The 23,462-nt window shown below is 39.4% G+C and overlaps 1 protein-coding gene across 12 annotated transcripts in view; it reads right to left on the bottom strand.

Annotated features, from left to right (window-relative positions):
- nalcn (sodium leak channel, non-selective) overlaps positions 1-23,462 on the bottom strand; it is a 96,557-nt gene that overhangs the window by 15,134 nt on the left and 57,961 nt on the right. For 11 of the 12 annotated variants that reach the window (XR_008572420.1, XR_008572421.1, XR_008572422.1 and 8 more), the window contains 27 exons: positions 18,074-18,210; positions 15,319-15,460; positions 15,048-15,121; positions 12,071-12,242; positions 11,894-11,985; positions 11,703-11,825; positions 11,000-11,056; positions 9,722-9,842; positions 9,511-9,642; positions 9,252-9,419; positions 8,538-8,642; positions 8,265-8,371; positions 8,064-8,184; positions 7,880-7,978; positions 7,120-7,213; positions 5,686-5,792; positions 5,535-5,609; positions 4,247-4,366; positions 4,099-4,167; positions 2,991-3,139; positions 2,817-2,910; positions 2,094-2,226; positions 1,612-1,727; positions 1,323-1,480; positions 535-685; positions 282-431; positions 60-177 (listed from right to left, as the gene is read on the bottom strand). Coding sequence is in view for 9 of the 12 variants with exons in the window: in XM_054786783.1 (XP_054642758.1) it covers positions 60-177; positions 282-431; positions 535-685; positions 1,323-1,480; positions 1,612-1,727; positions 2,094-2,226; positions 2,817-2,910; positions 2,991-3,139; positions 4,099-4,167; positions 4,247-4,366; positions 5,535-5,609; positions 5,686-5,792; positions 7,120-7,213; positions 7,880-7,978; positions 8,064-8,184; positions 8,265-8,371; positions 8,538-8,642; positions 9,252-9,419; positions 9,511-9,642; positions 9,722-9,842; positions 11,000-11,056; positions 11,703-11,825; positions 11,894-11,985; positions 12,071-12,242; positions 15,048-15,121; positions 15,319-15,460; positions 18,074-18,210 (3,184 nt within the window). In the remaining 3 variants the exon portion in view is untranslated. The remainder of the gene's footprint in view (positions 1-59; positions 178-281; positions 432-534; positions 686-1,322; positions 1,481-1,611; positions 1,728-2,093; positions 2,227-2,816; positions 2,911-2,990; positions 3,140-4,098; positions 4,168-4,246; positions 4,367-5,534; positions 5,610-5,685; positions 5,793-7,119; positions 7,214-7,879; positions 7,979-8,063; positions 8,185-8,264; positions 8,372-8,537; positions 8,643-9,251; positions 9,420-9,510; positions 9,643-9,721; positions 9,843-10,999; positions 11,057-11,702; positions 11,826-11,893; positions 11,986-12,070; positions 12,243-15,047; positions 15,122-15,318; positions 15,461-18,073; positions 18,211-23,462) is intronic. The other variant, XM_054786785.1, reaches the window with a different exon arrangement.

Genomic DNA, 23,462 nt, shown 5'->3' with positions numbered 1-23,462 from the left:
CATGTATTTTTGTATCAATGTCCCATAAAGAAGTGGTGTTTGTGGTGACACACAGATACCTGCAGGCAGCCGCCACTGTCCTAGCTTCCTCTGTGGCTTCCCCAGGTCGGAGGAGTCCTGCCTATAGCCTCCTCTGTCAGACAAGGTGGGACTGAGCAGCTGCTGGAGGCCGCTCATCTAAACAAAGACGACACAGCCTTTGTTCCGGCATTGCAAGAAGCGCACACCTGCAGCCGATACGACATGCTTGCAAGCTGGGACGTCGGGCGGGGTGCTTTTACCTCAGGCTGAGAGGAGTTGTCTGGGTTGTTGGCGTTGTGGTCTTCACTTGGCACCGTGGTCTCAATGCTGGGGGGGTTGAGGAAGCGACTCAGCTCCTGCTGCTGGCTCTCTCTCAGGCTGTGGATGATGCTACATGACTGCTGCTGCTTCTGCGAAAGGCAAACAGAGCTGGGACCGAGTGTCATACATGTGCGCACGCTGAGTTCTGCTCAAAAAGTAGCGAGCACTGATGGCAGTGTGGAAGGGACTCACGGCACGTATACGTTTGAGGCACTTCTTGAGCCACATGCGTATAGTCTGCTTGGCAACCTCCTCCTCGATGGTGTACTCCAGCTGTTCCCTGGCCAACAGCTCCTCCAGCTGGAGGGACTTACGAATGTCCACAGAGCGATAGGATAGCATGCTGCCAACACACACACACACACAAATAGACACACAAACAAGGCTCTACATTTAAAGACTATTCAGTGCAGGGTTTCCATTCATAATTTCACAGAGCAACATTATTTTATCTTTATCATAATCTGGAACCTTCAATCTGGAATCATTTCTGTTTTAGTACTAACTGTCGCTGTACTTCAGAATTAAAGCACACTCCAGAGCAGAGCAGTCATGATTATAATGAAAAAAAGACCAATTAAACATAGTAATACATATCTTTCTTTAATTAAGATATAAGTATTATAAATACAATGAAAAAAATGAAAGTTATTGAATGTGCCAGTTATATTTCTTTATTACATTTTTTTTTAACCTGTCCGGCAGGTTTGGACTGTATGTGTATTTTGCCAGAACAGATTTGCTGTGCAACAGGTGAGTCTGGGATACTCCTTTGGCTGTATTTGCATTGTAGTTTATTTCTAATGACACTGGACAGAACACAACAAAAAAAGAATAATAAATGCCATAATTAAAAACATAATTTCCAATATCACAGACTGCCAAGCTATCAAGGATAACGGTCTTATTAACTCCAAATATTATAAATACACATCAATTATTGTGCAGGTGCATGTCTGTATGTTGCAAACCGAGCTTACCTGAGCACGTCATGGAAGGTGACGTCTCCTCCACTGTGCAGTCGCTCCATCTCGTAGCACATGTGCTTAAACAGCAACTTGTCTTTGTCCAGGTCCACCTCCAGCCTGCCCCTGAGCAGACGCAGCAGGAACTTCACTCTGGACGTGGGGATCACGCCCTAAGATCGGGATAATCAGCATCAAACACCTATGACCTCACAAATGGACACAAATTCCCATAGACAGACTTCAAAGATGTTGTAGAAAGTCTCCCCATTAGAGTGGAAGCAGTTCTGTGGTAATTCCTCACCTCCCGCTTGTCGTCCACCATGTTCCAGATGATCTGGAAGTGTCTCAGGTCATTATAGCTCAGCAGCTGGTCCTCCTCGGTAGAGTAGAACAAAGAGAAGTTCTCCACGATGATGGCTACATCACAAAAGAGAGTCACATTCTGGCTAGAAATGATTACACTCTGTCAACTTGTGCTTTAAACAAATAGCTCTTTTTTGCTAAAGTAGCAGAGTAGATCTCTTGAAATGCAATAACTGTCAACACCATCTGTGTCTTCCTTACTGGAGACGGGGGGGGGGGGGGATAATGATAAACACACTCCATTAAACCACAGGAATACACGCTGTGCTTCATCCCTGTAGTCCTTTATCCTGCTATGTCAGGATTCTACTCCTTCTGTGTGTTGTCATTGAAGCATTTAGCTTTATAAGAACCTCAGTTGCTTAAAAAAGATGTGCATTTCTCCCTAAATGACAGGTGACAACAGAAGTATGCACTGACCAACAAGCAGGTTGAGCATGATGTAAGCAATAATGACGTAGAAGGAGCAGAAGTAGATGAGAGCTCCGGCGTAGTTGCCGCAGTCGGTCTCCCAGTATCGATGCTTATCTGGTGTGCAGAACGGAGGCTGTACCTACAGAGAGATTTAAAAAACAAACAGCATACATTTTTTAAAACAATACAAATAGTTGTTGCATAAAAACATGAAATATCTCCAATTAACATCTCTATTCTATTGAAGCTGCTGTATGCCCCCAGGTCAAAATGACATTTTTTTTTTCAACCAAAAAATATAACACCACCATTGCTGGCGAGCGTATGTTACCAATAGCGGTTTAAAAGAACAGATGGAACAAAAAAAAATTGTTTTTCAAAATTATGAATAAATAAATAATAAACTGAAAAAAAATGCCAGAATTGTCGTTCGGCCCAATAAGATGACTGGTCACTCCCGACTGGCTGGTGTTCACGTATATGTCTGTAGCACGTGCACATACACAACAGCAGTCCCAGAGAAGCAATCAACAATTTTTAGTCATTCTGTTGTTACAGTTGGCTATACATTCAATGACTGCTAACATTGCTTGCTAAACTTGCTATAAACCAAATTGCTACAACTAGCTGACAACAAACGGAATGTGCGCATGTGTGTTACGTTGGGCGTAGTTCACGTGCTAAAAGCCGGAAGACGGCAAGATATGATGAGTCCAGCTTTTATCTCACCATGCAGTCATGCATTATTTTATTCCAGTCCTCCCCTGTAACAATGCGGAAGAGGACGGTGATAGCCTTGCCTGCCGTGGAGAAGTTGGCGTGCCTGCAAGTTGGTGAGAGGGACATAAATCAGAACAACGGCACTCTATTCTGACATACATCTGCTGTGCGTGGTGTCCTTACCGGTTGATGTTCTCACCGTACTTGACGGTGCCAAAGAGAACGACTCCAGCGAAAGCGTAACAGAGCAGGAGGAGGAACATTCCCACGATGATGAAGAAACTCTTGTACATGCTGACCACCACAGTCAGCAGCAGCATCTTCAGTGTCACCTGTAATAGGACATATTATACATTATACAATGTATACATTCCGTATACATTATTATACAGTGGTTGTTATATACTGTATACAGTTTTGTTCATTTGGGAATAATAAGCATCAAAAACGTTGCTATATGTTTTCTATGTGACATAGAACCCAACATTCTTACATTAAAAAAAAACCTTTCTGGCTGCCACTTTCAAGAAGAAGTGGAAAACGGTACAGATCAGCGATCGCTGATTACTGCTGGACATCTGGCAAGTTGTCATACATAGGCTTCCTAAAGTTTTGTGGCAGTCTCGGGACATTTTCATACTCATTGACATGAAACCAAAGATAAGTTAAAAACACACCAACCGGTCAGCAAACATACATAATATTAATTGTGTTCATTATAATTTATTACTAATATTTCAATTAGTGTTTTTGTAGAATTTTGTTGAATTTAATTGTATTTTTATTCATCTTATTTTATTTGAATTTATCTTTTTTTTTCTTTTTATTATTATTATACACATAAGTGCAATTTTTTTTTATTTTCTCCCTTTCTCTCTCCAATAAAGCACATCTTCTTGACTACTATGTATCATTAACTTGTTTCCCCCACCCCCTTATATTTATTCAGTCTTTTGTTAGTATACAGCCCGCTTCGCATTATGTCAAATCTCTCGACTTTGCACAAAACCTCGCTTCCATTTGTTACCTGTCCTACGTCTTGTGTAATGTGTTTTATAACCACCACACGTATGTTATATATGCACTTTATATGTCTGTCACTGTTGTAAATACACACTCATTGCAAAAAAAAAACACATCATGTAGAACATGACTACTAAGTTTTAAACATAAACATAATATGTAAACATATACATAATACCTATTTTAAAATAAAGTACATAATAAGAAATATAACAAATGACTTTCTTGCTAAAACAATACCATCCCCATTGAAAGAAAAATCACTTACGTGCTTGCCGCATATTGTGAAGAATCTGAAGACAATCACACATGTGCCCATCATGTACGTATATGCATTCTAAGCAGAGAATAGATACACATTAAGTTGTTGAAATGCATGGTTCCATACCCTTGAACACATCAGTAATGGGTCTAACCAATAGAGCAAAGTGTAGGACTATCCAGATGACGCCGAGTGATGTCACTAGCAGGTCGTAACGATTCCGTCTGCTCTGCCAGTAGCCAGCTGGAGACATAGCAATCAGCTTCATGGTCACCTAGGCAACAACACACAGTTTTTAGACAAAGGACAAAAGCGAAAGTACAGGCGACCCTCGTGTTACGACGTTTCGTGTTACAAAACACTCCCATAAATTACTACTGTACAAAAAATAAAAATAAGTATTTACCTGCACAAGGTGGAAGAATAAAGAGGGGGAAGTATACATAAGTGGAACAATAGTATTGCTTCTCAAATAGTGGGGTGGGGGGGCACGGTAAACTGTCGGGTGGGCGTGAGAGGCAGGCAGGACTTTGAAACAATTAGTACAGACCTGCCAACATGTATGAATTTGTCGTAATTTGACTCTTGAATACGCTTGTATGCTTCACTGCATTCCATTTTGTTGCATTTTGCTGGTTTCAGTTTCTAGTTCAGTCTGTACAGTGCAGATATATAAATAGATATTATCATTTTCTCAAAAGTATTTTAAATGTGTGAGAACACTTCTGTCCCCCAGTGGGGGCATGACAGAAGATAATTGAGAACCACTGCACTACAGTGAGGAAGTACAAAGTTATTTTTGTTCTTTTTAGTTGACTTGTTTATATCTCCTAGCCCTAAGGCAGACTCTTCTGATGGCAATGCGTAAAAGAACAGGAAAGTGAAAGTGAAAAGTGAAGTGAATTTAAACATCCTAAAATGCTAAGAAAGTGGAGAAATGCCAACCAACATTGGATGAAAGTTTCGTCTCAGCTGCATGACTGTCGCGACCGTCAGCAATAATTCTATTATTCCTGGTATTCTCGAACATTCTGGAAAGGATATGCCCCTACAAAATAGACAGTGATAACTAAGCAGTGCAGTGGTATTATTATTATTATCGGTATTATCCTCCCCCCAATAAGCCTGTCTTCTCCCTCCCTTGCAATGCCCCTTCCAATATGGAAGACAACCACAGCGATAAGTAAGGAATTGTTCTATCTTTTTATGAGTGTTTAATTTAATTATTGTGTTTAATATTTTTGCTGGTGTATTTTATATGTCCTTCATCTGTTCTCTGTACAGTGTGAGTGACTTAGGTGTTAATGTAGTAATATGTAAGTTCTGACCTACTAAAACTCGATCTCCAGCTCCATCGTAGGAATGGAACTCATACTTTATGTAAGCCGAGGACCACCTGTAAACAATTTTACTTTGGAATAGCTGCTCATGAGGAGACTTACCTCCAGTACAAATATAAAGGTGAAGACTACAGACATGGTGGCAAGGGGAAATGTTACTTGGTCGTCTACGTCCCACTGGAGAAGAAGAACAGGTGAGTTATTTAGCACAATTAGGTCGTTTTAAAAATGTGAGATGCTGGATTATATTCACCTTAACTGAGAGCAGCACAGACTGGGCCAACACCAGCACAGCAATGCCCCGCTTGAAGAACGGATGTTGAGTGATATCGTACATCTTGGCCCGGAACCCCCCATTTTCTGCACAACCATGAAGCGATATATTTAATCATATGTCTGCATTAGTTCATAGTGATTGAAGGTGGAGGGACTGAATAGCTACAGCAGTGGTTTTATTACAGTAAGTTGAGTCCTGCTTGTATCGTTGATGTCCTCTAGATGGCACCCAAGGACTGTTTGATGGATCAGCACTTTTACATACTGCCCCCCCATTTTGCATTCCCGATTTAGTTTTTGTTTTATTTTAATATACTTGTTTAAAAAAATTACCTCATTTACTGTTGACATTGTTGTTACTATCATGCTTAAAAAAAAGCCAATTAATAGAAAAAAGCCCCAAAAAAGCCAGTTCACGTGTGAATTCTTTCAAATGTGAAAGAACTGTCCATTCATTAATTTAATTACTTGAAATATTTTTAGATAATAATTTTAATTAAATAATGCTTATTATTGAAAGTAGTTAATTAATTATTCAATTTATGGCGTTGGATTTATTTCATTTTTTCACAAAAAAGACAAAGCCTATCCATAAAGTGGAAAACATTTCATTTGACTGAGATAACTAGTAAATGAAAATATTACTGAACATTTCTCTCACATTTCTTTCCAAATCAAATATATCTTTCTCTCCACATTTTTCTACCTTAGTGCAGTTTGTGCAACAAAAAAAAAATGCTGCAGTTTGTCTCTTGACAGCAACTTGCCAGCTTCAGCACATTTCCCTGACACTGGCATCTATCCACACGCTTCTGGTGCATTCTAAAACTAAGTTGAAAGCTCTGTTTTTTTTAGCTTAGTTAATATGTTCGAGATGATTGTACAAGCACTTTAATTGCAACCATCAGAGATTGGGGGTCAGGTCATTTTAGTTATGGTCTACCAATGAGTGTTACCAAAGGCCTGATGTGGAAGAAATGTAGGTTGATTCATCTGGTGTCAAAGTAGTGTTGCTGACTACTACTACTATTGATTTTTTTTATTAGTTGTCAGCCTCAAATGCACAAAGAGGAAAAATAACCACAATGCCTCTGATGCATCCCAGGAGCTCTCAAGGTTCCATTCAAAGAGGTGACAACAAAAACTGCAGTGATTTTATAAAGAAGCCAGAAAAAAAGCATACTTAGTGGCGAGTAAGTAGTAAAAGCATAAATTGTATGTTATTTGGTTGACATAGTGACCCAAGTTAGCCTGATTTGACACTGAAGGATTTCCTCAAGACATACTGTACTACACGCAAGCCTTCAACTTCATCTTAACCTACCTTGGAGAAAGTTTACATCCACATTTAAAAAAATGCAGAGCTGTGATGTTCCCTGATGTGATTTTAATGTGGGTGTTATATATGTACCTGGACGAGGGGGCAGATGGAGAGGTTGAGCAATTTTGAGCCGGCTCTTCAGGTCCTCCCATCGCCTCTGATCAACTGTAAGCAAAGCAGTGCCCTGGAGAGAGACGATAAAGATTCTTCTTTTCTAGTTGTACATCATCAATATAAGGAAAAATGTATTTTTAAAAAAAGATTTGGGACCAAACAGAAAAGAAAAAAATATGAGAGGGAAAAAAGGGGAAAAAAGTCTAATGTCGAGAATAGAAAGTGAAAATAGAAAAGAAAGTTGGGAAAAAGTTGGACTATTATGACAATAATGCTTAACGTAATTATTTTGACTTGCATTAAATTGTTTTTTAACATGTAATTAAGTTAACAAAAGGTGAAAATATTTCATGTGGCTCCCCTCATGCGGCCGTCTATGTGAAAGGTTTACTATGCTATATTACTACTCTACTGTATATATTACGAGTATGACGTAAATACAAGGAAGAAGAGTCTTGAATCACTGTGAATAACAGCTGACTTTGAGTGAGAGCCAGGGTACAGCTTGGATTGGTCGTAGAAAACCCTAATGTTGCAATAATAAAATGTAAAAGGTTATATTACAATAATAAAGTTTTTATATTTCAAGGAAAAAGTAAAGCTTTTGTCTCGTTATACAGTATCAACAATTCTATAACATTATCCTTTAGTATTTAGACTTTTTATATCTTTTTTTCAGTGTGACCCTACTACTCCTGGGTACAATATAAATGACATTGTTGAAGAGAGCCCTTACTTTGTTCTCATTGAAGTTGGCAATGACGACACCCACAAACAAAGTGAGTCCAATCATGCAGCCCAGGAACACAAAGACGTGGATGTAGATGCCGTGGATCTGCCAACACAGAGGCTGCGCACTTAATCTGCTGTTTCCGTGAACACGAGTGAGTAAAAATGTATCCATACGTAAAGTTCCGTACCGGTCCTACGCGGTGAATGATGACATCACGGACTTCTACCCATCCTTTCAGAGACAGCACTTCAAAGAGAGCCAACATGGCATTTCCCACATTGTCAAAATTAAAATTGCGAGGGTTGGCCCTGGAATGTGACCACAATACAACATTAACCACCAGCTGTATTCAAATAAACAGCATTCAAACAAAAAAAGGCGACATTACCAGACTCTTGGCACCCAGAATCCTGGTTTCTTCTCTCCGGGTTTCAGTTTGAGGTTGAGGTTTTTGGATACGCTAACATTAATCCTGAATATCCCGTGACAGTCCTCCTGTGATCAATAGAGTATAGTTTTATGGTACAATAAAATCATGCTATTACATCAAACGACCTTTCATTATCATCTACTGCCTCATTATTGTCACAGCATACACTGCTGATTGTAGAAATTGGCTGCAAGTAAGGAGTTTGGAAGAGGCTTATGTCTGCTGCCGTACCCTTTTAAGCACATGGGGGTCGTTGCACTTGGCCAGCTTTCCGGCAAACAGCTGAACTCCGAAGCTTGCGAACACCAGCATTAGCGTGAGGAGGAGAATGGAAACCTGCAGCAAGATCATCACAACACTGATATGTGAGACAAAAGTATTAGTATAAACTATAATTGCATTTTACTGAATTCTTTTTTGGAATTATTTATTAATTATATTTTTCTTATTTAAAATAATTATGAGCCAGTGTGTCCCAGGTCTACCCCCGGGCCTGCTCCCAGCCCGGCATGCATGGAACATCAATCCAGGGAGGCGTCCTAGATACCCGAGCCACCTCAACTGGCTTCTCTTTATGTGAAGGAGCAGGGACTCTACTCTGAGCACATCCTGGATGACCGAGCTCCTCACTCTATCTCTTTGGGTGAGTTTCGGCCGCTTGCCCTTCTTCAAAAGGGAACCAACACCCTGTTCCAAAGCAGAGGTACTGTTGAAGAGACATGTCAACCAAGACAGTCCCACAACATCCAGAGGATGAATGTATACAGTAGGTAATTAAATAAATAAATAACAATATTTCATATAATAATTGAGAGTTTACCTTCAACTAATTGTGAGTTTAATGTGTGCTTTATAGCAGCTCTCCACATTTGTAAAAAAAAAAAAACAACAAAAAAACCTCTCCTCAATGGCTGCACAGGAGAGTGGATATTTGCTCACACCCACCAGGAAAATCTCCTTGAACCCTTTGAGGACCTCCCGCACCACCTTCCTCATCTGGGGCACCAGCTTGAAGATCCTGAGCGGTCGCAGGCAGCGCAGCATCATCAGCAACTGAGCTCCAGACTCAGGAGGGACATCCGGCGGAAGCCAGCATAGAAAGATGAGACTCACCTATTGCAATACAACACACAAAAATGGAATTTAGAAACCTGTTAAAGCATATACAGTACATAGAACGCTGCAAGGCTAGGAGCTTTATTACAAGATAAATGAAGATGTCCATGACACCTCCAAAGTCTCTGATGACCGCCGTGGGAGTGAAGAACAGACCGTCGGCCATTATCTTCAGGTTGAGCTCGATGCTCATGAAAATAACAAAGACGTACTCCCCAATCTGAAACAAGAGGAGAGGATGTGATGGCTTTATATATATTTTTTTGTTTAAACATACTGCAGGCCTCAGCTTTGCCTACCTGCAGGGTGGGCACGTGCATGACCCTGGTGAAGGGCGACTCAAACATCATGGAGATGCAGGAGCAAATGGTCACAATGATCATCACCCAGTCCAAATAGGTAACCAGGCCAAGAAGGTCGCTGCAGGGACACATGGACAATGCACTTTCTTTCATGAAAACATGAACATTAAGAAACCCTTATACATATACCAAATTTGTAGATAGGATCATAGATGCTCACAATGTATACCCCACATTTTCCTTTGAAAAACTGCCATGCGACACATTTTACCATATTGATGCGACTATAAGACAGCAATTAATCCTTAGACACACAGTCTGGGAATAAAAATCGACCGTCTTATATTTGGGCTTGTTCCTGTAAACCCAATATGGTGTATTGTCTTGTCTCTTTACCTGACCTAGCCCCAGTCTTACTTGCGGGTCCTGTAATTGATCTTTCTATTAATAAAATATAGTAAAACTTGGCATATTTAAGACATAGTTACAATTGGTGATTAATCATGATTAATTAATTTGAAAACTGATTAATCTCATTAAAATTGTAATCATTTCACAGCCCTAATTTGTATGCATTAACAGCTCCAAATGACACCACATGTCTCTTCAATGTTAGCATGACATTTGAATCACACTTTAACCGAGTTATTGTGAGCAATTAGGGGTTGTATTAAAAAACACATAATTTAAGTGTAATTTGAATGTTTTGAGTGTATTTTCTGGGTTTTCCAAGGATTCTTAAATGCAGCAAATTGTACTTTATCATTAAGATTTACAAAGTGATAAGAACATCCAGTTATTGTTTTGCTTAAATATTCTTAAATAAACGTATTAATTAGGCCGTGCAGGTGTACCTAACACTATACGTGACAGCTGTCTACTATGCATGCTGATTTGTGGCTGAAATTTCTCAGAGCAAATGTGCGGCTTCAACCAGAACCTAAATAATTAAATTCGTTTCGGACACGGACGCCTGGAGATTTCCCATTTATTCCGAGGGCCTGTGCTCACCTGACAGCTCTCATTAGCGACTGTGGGATCAAAGTCTTTTGAAGTCACTTTGCGAGCACATGGTGCCGGCTCAACATGACCAGACTTGAGACATTCAGAAGCTGTGCTCTTCAATCAGTGTGGCTGGTTGCCATAGTGATGTTTTTAAGTGTCATCGTACAGTATAATCTCACGGCTAAGAAGTTTAGAAACCATAGCCAAATGCTATAATTTTAAGGAGGACACACATCTGACAAATAGTGAGCTCTGCAAACGCCAACTTACTACAGCTGGTGGTACTTTGTGTTCTTCACTGCTCCTGTGATAGGGTCTGTTTTGGATCTAGATAACGAGAAATAAGAATCATGACTCAGTAAGATAAGAAAGATAAGAATGCTCAGTGCAACGCTAACATTTCAGCAATCATTTCATTACAGATTGGGACAATACCATAGAAATGAAACTTGGATGTATACATTAGAATAGCCAGTGTACACTGCTTATATAGCAGTATAGAGAATTACGATCAACACACAGCCATTATTGTCTACATAGCTGGCAACACAAGTGAATTACCTCACAGCGAACATGTCTAAATTGTGTCCTTGGTGTGAATATTTAGTGTGGCACCATTGTTATATAGCATTGCCTTAAGCCTCTTGGGTATGGCATTGACCAGAGCTGCACAGGTTGTTACTGGAGTCCACGGCATACGGCCCAGTTAGCCAAAGGAGGGGATTATACTCTGCTTCACAATGTCACAGTACATGTTGAAATTTGTTTCCCGGAATGAACCGCAGCTCCCCCAGTGCCGACAGCAATCGTGCAGCCCAAGTACTAAGACAAAATTATCTTGCTACCCACTTGTGTTGCCAACTGTTCAGAAAATAATGGCTGTGTGCTGACTCGTACGATACAAGCTGTACACCGACTACTCCAAAGTATATTCAACTTTTACAAAATAATAAAATCATCTTCATCATCTTACGCGATGAAGCGAGCTCGAACAATCATCCGGCAGAAGTTCCTAAAGCGGTGTTCCCGGCCCACAATGAAGAGAGGCTTGTCAAAGTACGGGTGGTTCTCCCTCAGCTCCTCCTCTTGGACTTTTCTGTTGTGCGTACCAGCGAGAAGGTAACCTTTAAGTATTTTCTTGTTTCAAGAGGAATGTGTGAATACCTCTTCATCTCTGCTTGTTCTTTCTTTTCTTGGATCATCTTGATCTCACTGTCCTCTCTCTGGGCGTTACGGTAGCGGACAGTGCTTGAATGCTTCAAAAGCAAACAAGACACATGGGCACATGTTTTGTGGTTTTTACCTTTTTGACATGTATAGCTCTTTAAAATGCAAACTCACGTCCTGGGTGAGGGTCTCCAGCGACTTCCCTCGGCTGATCCTCTGACTGGTGGAGCCGTGTCGCAAAGACCGGCGCTCTTGTCGTATGTGATGCTGGACGCTGAGGATGGAGCGCTCCTTGGCCGGCTGTCCTTCCAAGGACCCGCTCAGCATACGCTGTCTTGTGCAGGCCCTGAGTCAAACAAAAAAAATGCTCATTATGTTACAGAAATTGTGACAGTGACATGTACAAATTAACTTATGCTGGTAATTTTTTTAATTATTTTGTGTCTATCTGTCCTTTGGTTATTCACACCATCTCTCTCTGTCTTTTTGCTGTTGTGTCATGCAGCTCTCCGCCCCCTGCTGCAAGGAAACATAATTGTGAGACTGACTGGCTTATGCCATTCTAGGGCCTCATCTATAAAAATGTGCGTGGAAATCTGACTAAATGTCTACATACACCAGAAACCCAAAATGTGCGTATATACAAAAATATTCAGACCTATAAAAAGCGGCGTACACACGTTCATGCAATTTGTGGTTTATAGATTCCACCTTGAGGAGAAGTGTGCATACGCAACTCCGCCTCAAGATACTCCCTTTCCACGCTTTCACTTCACCATAGAAGGTCAGTGCAAAGTGACTCATGAATGAGGCATCCATATTTAAAAAGCCTTGAATGAATTGGAATCACGGCTGATGGCAAGACAACGAGAATGAAGAAGCCGAATGTCACGGAAATAAATGTGGAAATACTGGAAAAGGGTATCATATTTGGAAGAAACAGCAGTGGCATAACAAATAAAACAAAGACTGGGTGACAGCATCGCTGTGAATAGAGCAGGGCAAACTGAGGCAAAACTAAAACAAACAAAAAAGTCCGATATTAAGGTACACATTTCCATTTTTAGTAAGCATGTTTCTACATTTTTCATAATTGATACCACAATTTAGATATTTCTAAGCTTAGCAAAATATGTTTAATCTAAAAGTGGATGCAAAGACTCAAAACAAGAATGAAGTTATGTCAAAAATTAATTGCTGTAATTCCAGATGGATGTTTTAAAAATATTTAACTCGATGATGACATTAACCACCATCAAAATATTTGGTAAATTATAATTATTTTATGAGGAACTCATTTTGTGTGTTAATTCAAAGCACAACAAAAGAAAATCCCATCATTTGTGGAAAAGGAAAGAGTAAGTTTACGCACATGGCCCTGACACTATCCACTCAAATAATTTACGACATACCTGACATATGCAACAAAAAAAAGAAAAATGATCATTTATGCCTAAATGATAAATTGTCCAAAGAAAAGGGAGAATCACAGCAGAGAGGACATATTAGCTCTGTGCGCGGTAAACTTAAACCTGATAGAATTATTTAATTGACAACTTGATGTTTGTTATAATTAATTCATTGAACATATCATATTATCATGATTATAAAATAAAATTATGACATATTTAAGCGCTGCGTTGTGTTTTACATGTATATTTTAGTTTGGATACTACACTCGTGTGTAATGTTGTTTATGATAAATGACAAATGGTATCCATCAGTGTCATGTAAAATAACAACTAATTCTGCCTAGCAACAACTGATGCATGGTGCTTTTAACCATTTAACATTTTGGAAGACATTAGCAGTTAAGCAAGCCATAGCAAAGCTCTTTGCTAAACTAAATTCCAAGAGAACACCCCGTGTACGAGCAAGTCTGTGACCGACAGGCTGACGAATGCTCTTGCCAAGCTGATTGCGATGAACTGCAGGCCGATAAACATCGTGGAAGATGAGGGGTTCACAGAGATGCTGCAAACTGTGTCCAATGACTCATCACACAAGCCAGTGTGCAGGACTGCAGTGACGACCAAAATCAGGAAGGTGTACAACGGCGAATGAAAAACCTAACTTAAGATTTTGGTGGAGGATTGTTGCTATAACCGGAGATCACTGGACCTCAACTGGTTCAGTGTTCAATACTTGTATTACTCAGAAAAGTGTTCTTACTGTGTTTTGCCATTTTCCTGCCTAAACAGTGGCCCCATCATTTTATTTCAAACTCAATAACCACTACGTGAGGAAAGTTGGGTTTATCAATATAATGATAATCAGTGTAATATAACAAGGCATCCAGATTTAATCAACAGCTGTGTGTGCTTCAATCTTTTCAGTAATGTCCCACTTTATGTGGCCACAAGAGCCTTGGTATGCTCAACTAGAGATACTGAGGTGAACTTGATTGTGTGTTTTTGTGAGGACAGCGGCAGACCAGACTAGACAGTACGTGTTACGACTACTGATATACTGTCTGTCTTTTAGGAGGATGAGGAGGGGCCAGCCAGATTGGACACGGTGCCGGTGAGCTAATGTACACCAGGTGCCAGCTCTGCCATGCTGAACTGCAAATTATCCATTTATTTTCAGCACCATAGTAAATGAGTCTGAGTTGGGCCTGAGTGTGTGTGGTGCTGGTGTGCATCAAAAAGCTAATGTTAACAATAGAACACAAGCAATTTACCTTAGTGGGGATCAGGATTAGTAGTAGCATTGGTTTTATGGTTTTATAGGTCACCTACTATAACTGCAAATCAACCCAGGCCACGATATTACATACGGTGGACGTGTTTATTTACGCAACTGCTGAGAGTCCCAGGTATCGATTAGGGGTGTCAAATTGAATCGAATCAACGAGAATGAAATCGAATAAAATACAATAGAGTGAAATGAAAGGAAACACAATGAAATAAAATAACACCTGGTACAACCATAAAATGAAATAAAACCTTTTTGGATAGTGAAAAACTGAAATATGCTAAATGTTCATATTTTTTAGTTTTTTTGTGTTGGGGGCGGGGGTACATTTATCCTAAATTGACCCAGAGGAAAGGAAGTGTACAACTACAAAGTGACTAAGTTGACTGTACTGTATATAACATTTGTATGCTTGCAACTGTATGCTTGCTGTGAAGATGCACACACGACTTACCGTAGTATTTTATTGACTGTAGTTTCTTTTTCCAGCAGATTCCGGGCCTGGATGCTAAATATTGACCTTCGAAGCTGAGAAAACCACACATGGGTTAGAAAATACCGCAGGTCAATTAAGTCAGAGCCTTTGATGAAAACACACCATAACTCTTTATTACTTCCATTTTTATCGTCGAGGTATATTGAGCGGAAGGGGAAAAAGGAGTTATCACTCTCATATCCACATGTCTCTACGGTGGAGAGTGATAACTTGAGTGTGAAAGAAGTACCTTTTGGTCGATATACTTGTTGTCTTCGATGGCCGAGCGTTTGGAGTGGTCGCAGGACGACGACGAAGCCGAGGGGAGTCTTCGGAACAGACAACTGGGGTCCTGCTGCTGGCGATCGATGAACTGCTTCATGAAGCTCTCCCTTGACAGGAGAAATGCCACTTTAGTCGGCAAATGTAAATGCACGGTTAAGACAGGCATTCACTGGAACGCCATGTCACAGATTACCAGTGGAGCTTCTCATTGGCACCAGATGGCTCCAGAGAATGATTCTGGGGGAGTGAAGGATCCAGCTGTGCACTAAGCAGCAACTAAATGATTAAATTGATTATGAAGTTGGACGTGTTAGAGGCAGTTATGCTCTTCTGTTAAAAATGTAGCTCAATTTTATCACTTTGGCACATTGTGGAAAAACGGCATATTGGTAGTTAAAGGAAAACTGCACTTCTTTTTTTAAATTTTGCCCATCATCCACAATCCTTATGTGAGACATGAACACATATGTCTTTCTCTTTTCTGTGCGTTCTAAAGATATAAAAAGTGAAAAAAAGTGACAGCTCATTACGCAGGTAATGGGAAACACTTATTCTGCCTATAAAGCCTTCTGAAAAAAACTCCAAAAAGCGCCAACAATGCTCCATTTACACATAATGTGACGTGCATATTAACCAAGATGCAGCGACATTGTTATTATTTTTATCACTGTTACACCAATCGAACTACCTTGCTGGCGTATTGATACCTTGACACACCACACTGGCCGGATAGCGACTAGCTTCACCACACACTCTCCCGCGCTCTCAATGCCTCAGACCACTACCCAAAAGGTAAGTCTACATATTGGAGCTGCCGCCACTGCTGCTGTGTTTTTGTTTTTGAGTTTGGAAAAGTTAATGCTACATGTAGCGTTCGGTTTCTATGTTGCTTTGTGAAACCAATGCGCACAGGAAGGAAGTTCCGGTAATGCTTAAAAGGACCAAAATACAGCAAAATACTGTAAGTATTACACATCAAGAATGTACTTTTTACTACATGGTCACAGCATGTGTATATATAACCATACAACCTTGCTGGAGGATCATGAAGGTGTTTTAATAGCGGTCTTTTTAGGCCGCATAGGTCTGTCCCATTACGTGCAGTAATGAGCTGTCTTTATCTGTTTTTATATCTTTAGAACACACAGAAAAAGGAAAGACGTGTGTTCATGTCTCACATAAGGATTGTGGATGATGGGCAAAATTTTAAAAAGTGCAGTTTTCCTTTAAATTACTACTAGAGTGTGTTCAGTTATTAGGTTTGCTTTAATTTACATTGTGAACATATCATCTGTAAATGCAAAACAATTACAGTGCAACTATTTTCCTGGAAAAATATGCCTGAAAAGTAGCACAATAATGTGATGTAGCATTAGTGTAGCAGAGACAGTGGCTTCCAAGAGTCTCTGTCCTGGCTGCTAAGTACAATAAAGCTAAACTACTATAACGCGACTGTCCATGTCTTAGGCGTTCATTCCCAGAGAACGCAGCGCAATATCTGCTAGATCTATTGTGCAAATTAGCCACATGATCATTTGGTACATGCAGCTCTGCCCAGGCAGCGCCAACAATTTGAATTCATAATGAGAAAAGGGGAAACTACATGTTAGTCAACTGCGTGCCATCAACCAAATGTGTGAAGTTTTTTTTCTGCTTATCAAAAGTGGTTCACTTCTTTTAACACTATATGTATAATGATAAATTCTTCTTAAGACATTGCCTATCGTTAATAAAGTTTTATGATGGTGTCTGACCCTGTAACAGATTCTATTCATTATTTGCTATGGGACAGTAATTTATATATGTATATATTAGGGATATTTATATATTAGGGCTCAAAAATAGCGCATTAACGGTGGAAACTAATTTATTTAATTATATTAAAATGTTTAGTCAAGCCACCCTCTCTGCTGCGACGGCACAGAGAAACAATAGTGTCCCCCCAGTCTTAACGCTCTTTATACCTCATTCTGACCTGAATATATCAACAGCAGCGCAATTCCAACACCATATACGCATCTTCAACTCACAAACACATCTCTAGTCTAGTAGCATTCGGGGGCACTCGGAACATCACAAAAACATCTTTATTATGTGTATATGTGGTCTAAATAAACAGAAAGACAAAGAAAAAAAGTAAGTGGATATTGTTGTCACTGACTATCATAACTCATAGTGAGGAAGTACATATTTCTGCATTTAAGTAAGCTGGGAAATCCTGGAAAATACTGTACATCTACCCTAAAAACACTGAATTCAACTTTAAAAAATTCCATAATGTCTTTGAACGCAACCCATCATGGCTTGTGATAATACGGTCATGAATGCGTTTCAAATGTTCTGCTACTGGTGTTTTAGATTTTCAGACATGTGTAGAATCTTTTAGCATAATATTCACAATGTTATATATATTATAATACTCATTTGGAGCTGTTAATAGACTAAATTATATAAAATTGTGTCCTGTCATTTATGTTTTTGTAAAAAAAATACAGTAAAAAGGACATATTTCACACACAGTTGCAAATGGTGATTAATCATGATTAATTAATTTGTAAACTGTGATTAATTTGATTCAAATTATTCATTTGATAGCATTTTACTCATTTGATAGCCCTATATGTATGTGTATATATATATATATATATATATATATATATATATAAAGAACTTAACAGATTGTGGTCAATCTTAAAAGTTCCAACGGGGGACATTCATACCTGATTCTGGGCACAGTGAAGTCCGATGGCAGCTTGGAGATCTTAACCATCTGAGGTCTGTTGGGGAACTTTTCGAAGATTCTGAGTCGAAGTGGGAGCTTCTCTTTGGTGTCCGCATTTGCCTCGCTTTGCTTGAGCTAAGGAAGCAAGAGGTACAGTTAATGAATGGAAGACTGTTGGATACAGAAAGTAAACCTGTTAAAATATGTTTTTCTGATGAAAAAAACGATCAATAATAAAGACAATTGAAACTGTATGTATGAGAATCGTGTTGAAGCACCTTTTGGTTTAAACTCGTCTTTACAAAAGTGCTCCAAAACTGTCAGGTTGCAAAGGGATCACTTGTGCATGGCCCCTTTAATATTCCCTCAACCTATTTATGTCTTTTTTTAACTCAATTGTGTTGGCTACAATTCACATTATTTCCCATTTTCTTGAAAACAGTTTATTGTGGTGCTATGTAAAAAAAAAAAAGGTATTTACTTGATCAGCTGCATTATGATAATGAGAAAAATCCAAATGATAAAAAAGAACAATAATATAGCACTTGGGTTTAGGGACAATTTAGGATTTGGGAAGTTTGCCGTCTATACTTATGGGGGAAGGGGAAGCATTTGAGGTCAGGTTTGGCCAAAGCAGCGTGTAGCTTTAAGTGTCTGCCTGATGATGGCAGCAACACGCTTACCTTCTAAACACAGCACAGCACACACAAAAAGGCACACTTAAGATCTGACTTACTTTGAGAAAATAATGGAAGAAGCCAACAAAAGAAAGAAAATAAAGATTACTTTGGAGTGGTTGGTGGAGAAAATGAAGAGAGAAACAACAGCAGAATATGCATTGTGACAAAATTTGAAAAATGACAAAAGGGAAAATGAAAGCAATTATTTTCATTTAATTACATATGGGGGAGGCTGATTGAAATTCCCTTGCAGGTAGTCTGTGTCTGGGCGCTGGCATGGTGATAACCTCTGATGCATTGCAGATTAGAGCCACCAATGAAGTGCATTTAAAGCACCGCTGTGAATGGCAGCTTATCATTCAGAGCAGGACACTTGCTGTGTGGCAAATTAGCTGAGCGTCGTTCGTGTTTTTTAGTCTGTCCGTTTGTGCACAGATGTAAATGTGATTTCAAAATGTACTGCCAACAGGTCCAAGGAAGGACGATGTTTTGGTAATCCACGTCATTGTTATTGTTCACTGTGTCTATTTAAGGGTGAATGGAATAAACGGGGTATCCCTTTTCCCTCAACTGCATACGAGTTGTGTTGTGCCTCTTATTACTCCACAACACCCTCATGCTGCGGGACACTGCCATTCCTTTTTTGTGGGTGGTGCAAAGGACAGCACTGACATTTTCCCTGGTTTTTCCCACTTTAACTGGCATATTTACATGTGGGAGCTTCTTCTCAGCTCTGTGTGGGTGAGGAGAAGACAGAATTATGTGCCAGTATTTACTCGCCAAATCCTTCTCTCCACAGCATATCCTGAAGATATGACATATGAAAGGCAAAGATAGACATGGGAGAGGCCGTGAGACTCAAAAAAGGCTGATAGAAAAAAAAGCAAGAAGCTGTCTCTTAAAGACAGCTGACTGACAAAATGTTCTTTTTTCAATGTGAAATGTTCAAATGTCTTTTAAAGTATAATAATAATTATAATAATAATAATTACTATTATCATTAGTATATCCATCCATCCACTTCCTATGCCGCTTATACTCATTAGGGCCGCGGAGATATGCTGGAGCCTATCCCAGCTGACTTCGGGCGAGAGGCGGGGTTCACCCTGGACTGGTCGGCAGCCAATCGCAGGACACATTAGTATATTAATAATAATAATAATAAATACAATAGGGCTTTGGTACGACCAATGGATCTTAGTGCTCCGGCACTAATTGTTATTATTACTATCATCATGATTTTAAATATATATTAATTATTTAATTATACATACATATTATACATTTATTTTATTATACAATTGTATTAATTTTTGATGGCAGACAATTTTATTCTAAGTCTAATACTTAAAAAAAATCATTAAATACTTTATAACCAGTTACCAACTGTCTAAGTGTAAACCAAGAGCGCCTCTGCTGGTTGAAGCCAGGTGCTCCATATTGGCTCACTGCAATTAAATTCAATTTATTCAGCCTTCAGAATACTTCATCAATTATAATGCCATCCCTAGATTGCTCTTTCGAAACTTTATGGAGTTGAACATACAGTGAAGGTGCAGGTAAAAAAACTAAATGCAGCATCATCCCAAAGGATTTTGCACAATGGGTAGCGCCATCAAAAGAATGATGCACACAATGCAGAATTAATATGTATTGTACTGTTCCCCTCGGTCGTAATCAACTGGGCCGGAACAGAAACTGTCCTATTAAAGCTCAACTATCGTCTTTTGTTGCTCGCTGTCAACTTCTTTCCACTTTTTTTTTTTTAAAATCTAAACCCACAATTGTTTGAAACAGACATTCAAAACAATTTGTCTAGGGTGACACGAGCCAATTATTTGTCTACTTCAGTTTATTTCTACTGTGGGCATCCGACGGCACAATGTACTGTACCATTTAGACTCTGGAAGAAGTGCTATTACAATTGATGTCCAGAGGTCATTGTAAAAGTGTTTGTCAGCTATTTGTAGTTGTTGTTAGCGCCTTATTTATTGGTGCTGTGGATGTTCTACGAGAGCTTCACCTGGCGTATTGGTAACACCATTAAGTTGCCATGGATCACTATTAACTGTATGTGCTAACACACTGGAGCCTCGGCCTGGTCAATACACATCCAGGATCAATAAAGCACATATTTACAGGAAAATAAATGCACAATTATGTTAAAGGATCTGGAATATTTTCATAGTATGCATATGGGTGTTGCATGTCTATACAAAGTATACAATATATACAATAGTTTGTAGTTTCAGTGTGTGTGACGGTGAATGGATGAGATTTACTGTAACAATGGAGCCGAGACTAATGTGTTTTGCCTTGGGAGTTGCTCAGGTGACCCACCACCCCTTCCTCCTCCATTCAAGCCAATTTCAGGCTCGGCTAAGCTAAGGGAAGCTCAGTGTCTTGGATTTCCACCACTTTCCCCCAACTCAAGGCTAAAAGGAAGACTAATGTGGACTGTTAACATTAAGACCGCATTTGGCCATAGCTACAGTTCAGTGAGGGCATGTGGGTAAAATACAAATTAGTTTGGTAAGATGTGGAGCAGAACCGACACTCTGAAGGAGACAAAAGGTTGACAGACGACAGGTCGCGAAACATTGACAAACCACAGAAAGTTATATTTTCCAAGAGAAATCTGGATGTACGCAATGGTATTTTTTAGAAATGCATGATATATTTGCGCACACTTGGCGTTAAGAACGATTCAAACAAAGTAGGATTTGACAAACTGTACCTGTAGATTTCTCCTAACCAAGTATCACAACGTCACTACTATGAACAAAACTTAAAACTAATAGCGGCGGATCAGAAGTACAAACTGTGGCTCCAAAGGTTTTACTACTGGCAAAATCTGGTATATTCAACAATGGTTAAGGGCTGGTCATTCAGCGATCTGGGATTTCATGATTTCCATCATGAAATCCCTGATGGCTTTAGCCCTTAGGTCGTCTCTGGCAAACTATTTGCACTTTTCAAACGCCACAGCGATCGGAACAAGCCGTAGTCATGCCGGTGTTCCAGGGGGCCGATAAGGTTTGATGTGTTTAAACTCAATGGTTTTTCTCCCTTCTCGCGGAATGTTTGCAGAGCATTTGGCGAAATGTCTTCCTCTGAAACAGTGAAGTCCCACACGATCATGTTTGTTTACAAGTGAGCTCAGGGCAAAATAAAGCAGGCCCTTTGCAGCACGTCACAGAAAAAGGAGCACTTGATTTGCTCACCCAACAGCATAGTATGGGTAATCTCGCCTCATTGAGGGTTTTTGTTGTAATTGGAGCTATTTTTTAATGTTATCGGATTTATCGGTATGATGTCATAATTCCTCATATCAGACCGCTACTTATCGTGCACCCCTAGTAATTTTTTAAACCTCTTTCACATGAATCAAAGCACAAGACAACATGCTGTCTGCAACATAAAAAAATTCAAGAAATACTTTTTGGAATGTAATTTATATCAGTGCCGCTCAATATAGTTCACCACAGAGCAGTTTGTGAATCTAAATTCTGGACTTGGCTTGTGTTTCCACCACAGGAAAATTTGTTAAAATGATGGCAAAATGTACAATTTTTACACATCTGTCATATTTGTAGAGGACTTCATGGTTAGGGTCCGATGTGAAACATAACTTAACAATTAGTGGTTCCGTACTGTACCATACTACTCTGAACGGTACACTAAAAACAGGGTAACCAAACAACGCTCACCAAACAGGACCAAAACCAACCAAACAAAAAATGTGCACCCATCCATACCACTAGTTAGAAATGAGGCAAGCCTTAAGCACTTTATATCCCCGGTGTAACGCAAAGGGTACCCTAAAAAAGGGTAATCAAACAAAAACTATGCACCAGACTGAACAGAACTGTACTACTTGGTGGAAATATGATTATACACATAACGTTAAGACTATCCACATTAAAGTTACTGCAAAATAAGACAAAATAAGACATTTTACACTATATTTGTCGAAGAGTTTAAGGTTAGGACCTGTTGTCAAACAAACATGCCAATTAGCGTTTTCACACAGTACATAACTGCTGCGAACGATACCATAACCAAACAAAAAATGTGTACCAACTTGTGTGCCAAAAAGTTTGCCGAACCTCTCCACCTTAAAATGATGGCAAAACATGACACTTCATTCATCTCATTTGCGAAGGAATTTGAATGGTACTCAAACAAAAGTGTGGTACAGGGTGTTTTTTTTTGGGACAAAATTCATATACCGAATGGAACCAAACCATCCGGCACAGTGGAAACGAACCTTTCAATATGGCAGAGCAAACCATAAGTCAAACCTTATGTACTAGGGGGGTAACTACTGTATTTGTAATCAGATTGCTCAGTAGAACCTTAGGGAAAGCCACATGTAAACTCTTCCATTGTTTGAGTCTCACCCACTTTGCCTTCTCTGTGAGTAATAAGTAAATGGGCACATACAACTGGATAAAAAGAAAGTACGACAGCATTGTTCAGTAGAGATGGGAAATGTGGCTACAAGCTAAAAGTTTTAATGCTGCACTTCAGCCATTAAGAAACTAAAAATAAAAGAATCATTCACACTGTTCAAACTGTTAGTGTTGTACTTGTCTGCATTGATGCATTTTCCTAAAATAAACGCTGTAAACCAGGGTTGACAAAAGCGCAGCCTTGTTTTTTATTGGCATATTCTAAACATGTTTTTTTTCATGAAATGTATTA

Source organism: Dunckerocampus dactyliophorus, chromosome 9 (assembly GCF_027744805.1).
Source record: "Dunckerocampus dactyliophorus isolate RoL2022-P2 chromosome 9, RoL_Ddac_1.1, whole genome shotgun sequence".
Classification (NCBI taxonomy): domain Eukaryota; kingdom Metazoa; phylum Chordata; class Actinopteri; order Syngnathiformes; family Syngnathidae; genus Dunckerocampus; species Dunckerocampus dactyliophorus.
Note: the sequence above shows the minus strand (reverse complement) of the source record. Positions and strands in the feature narration are given on the sequence as shown.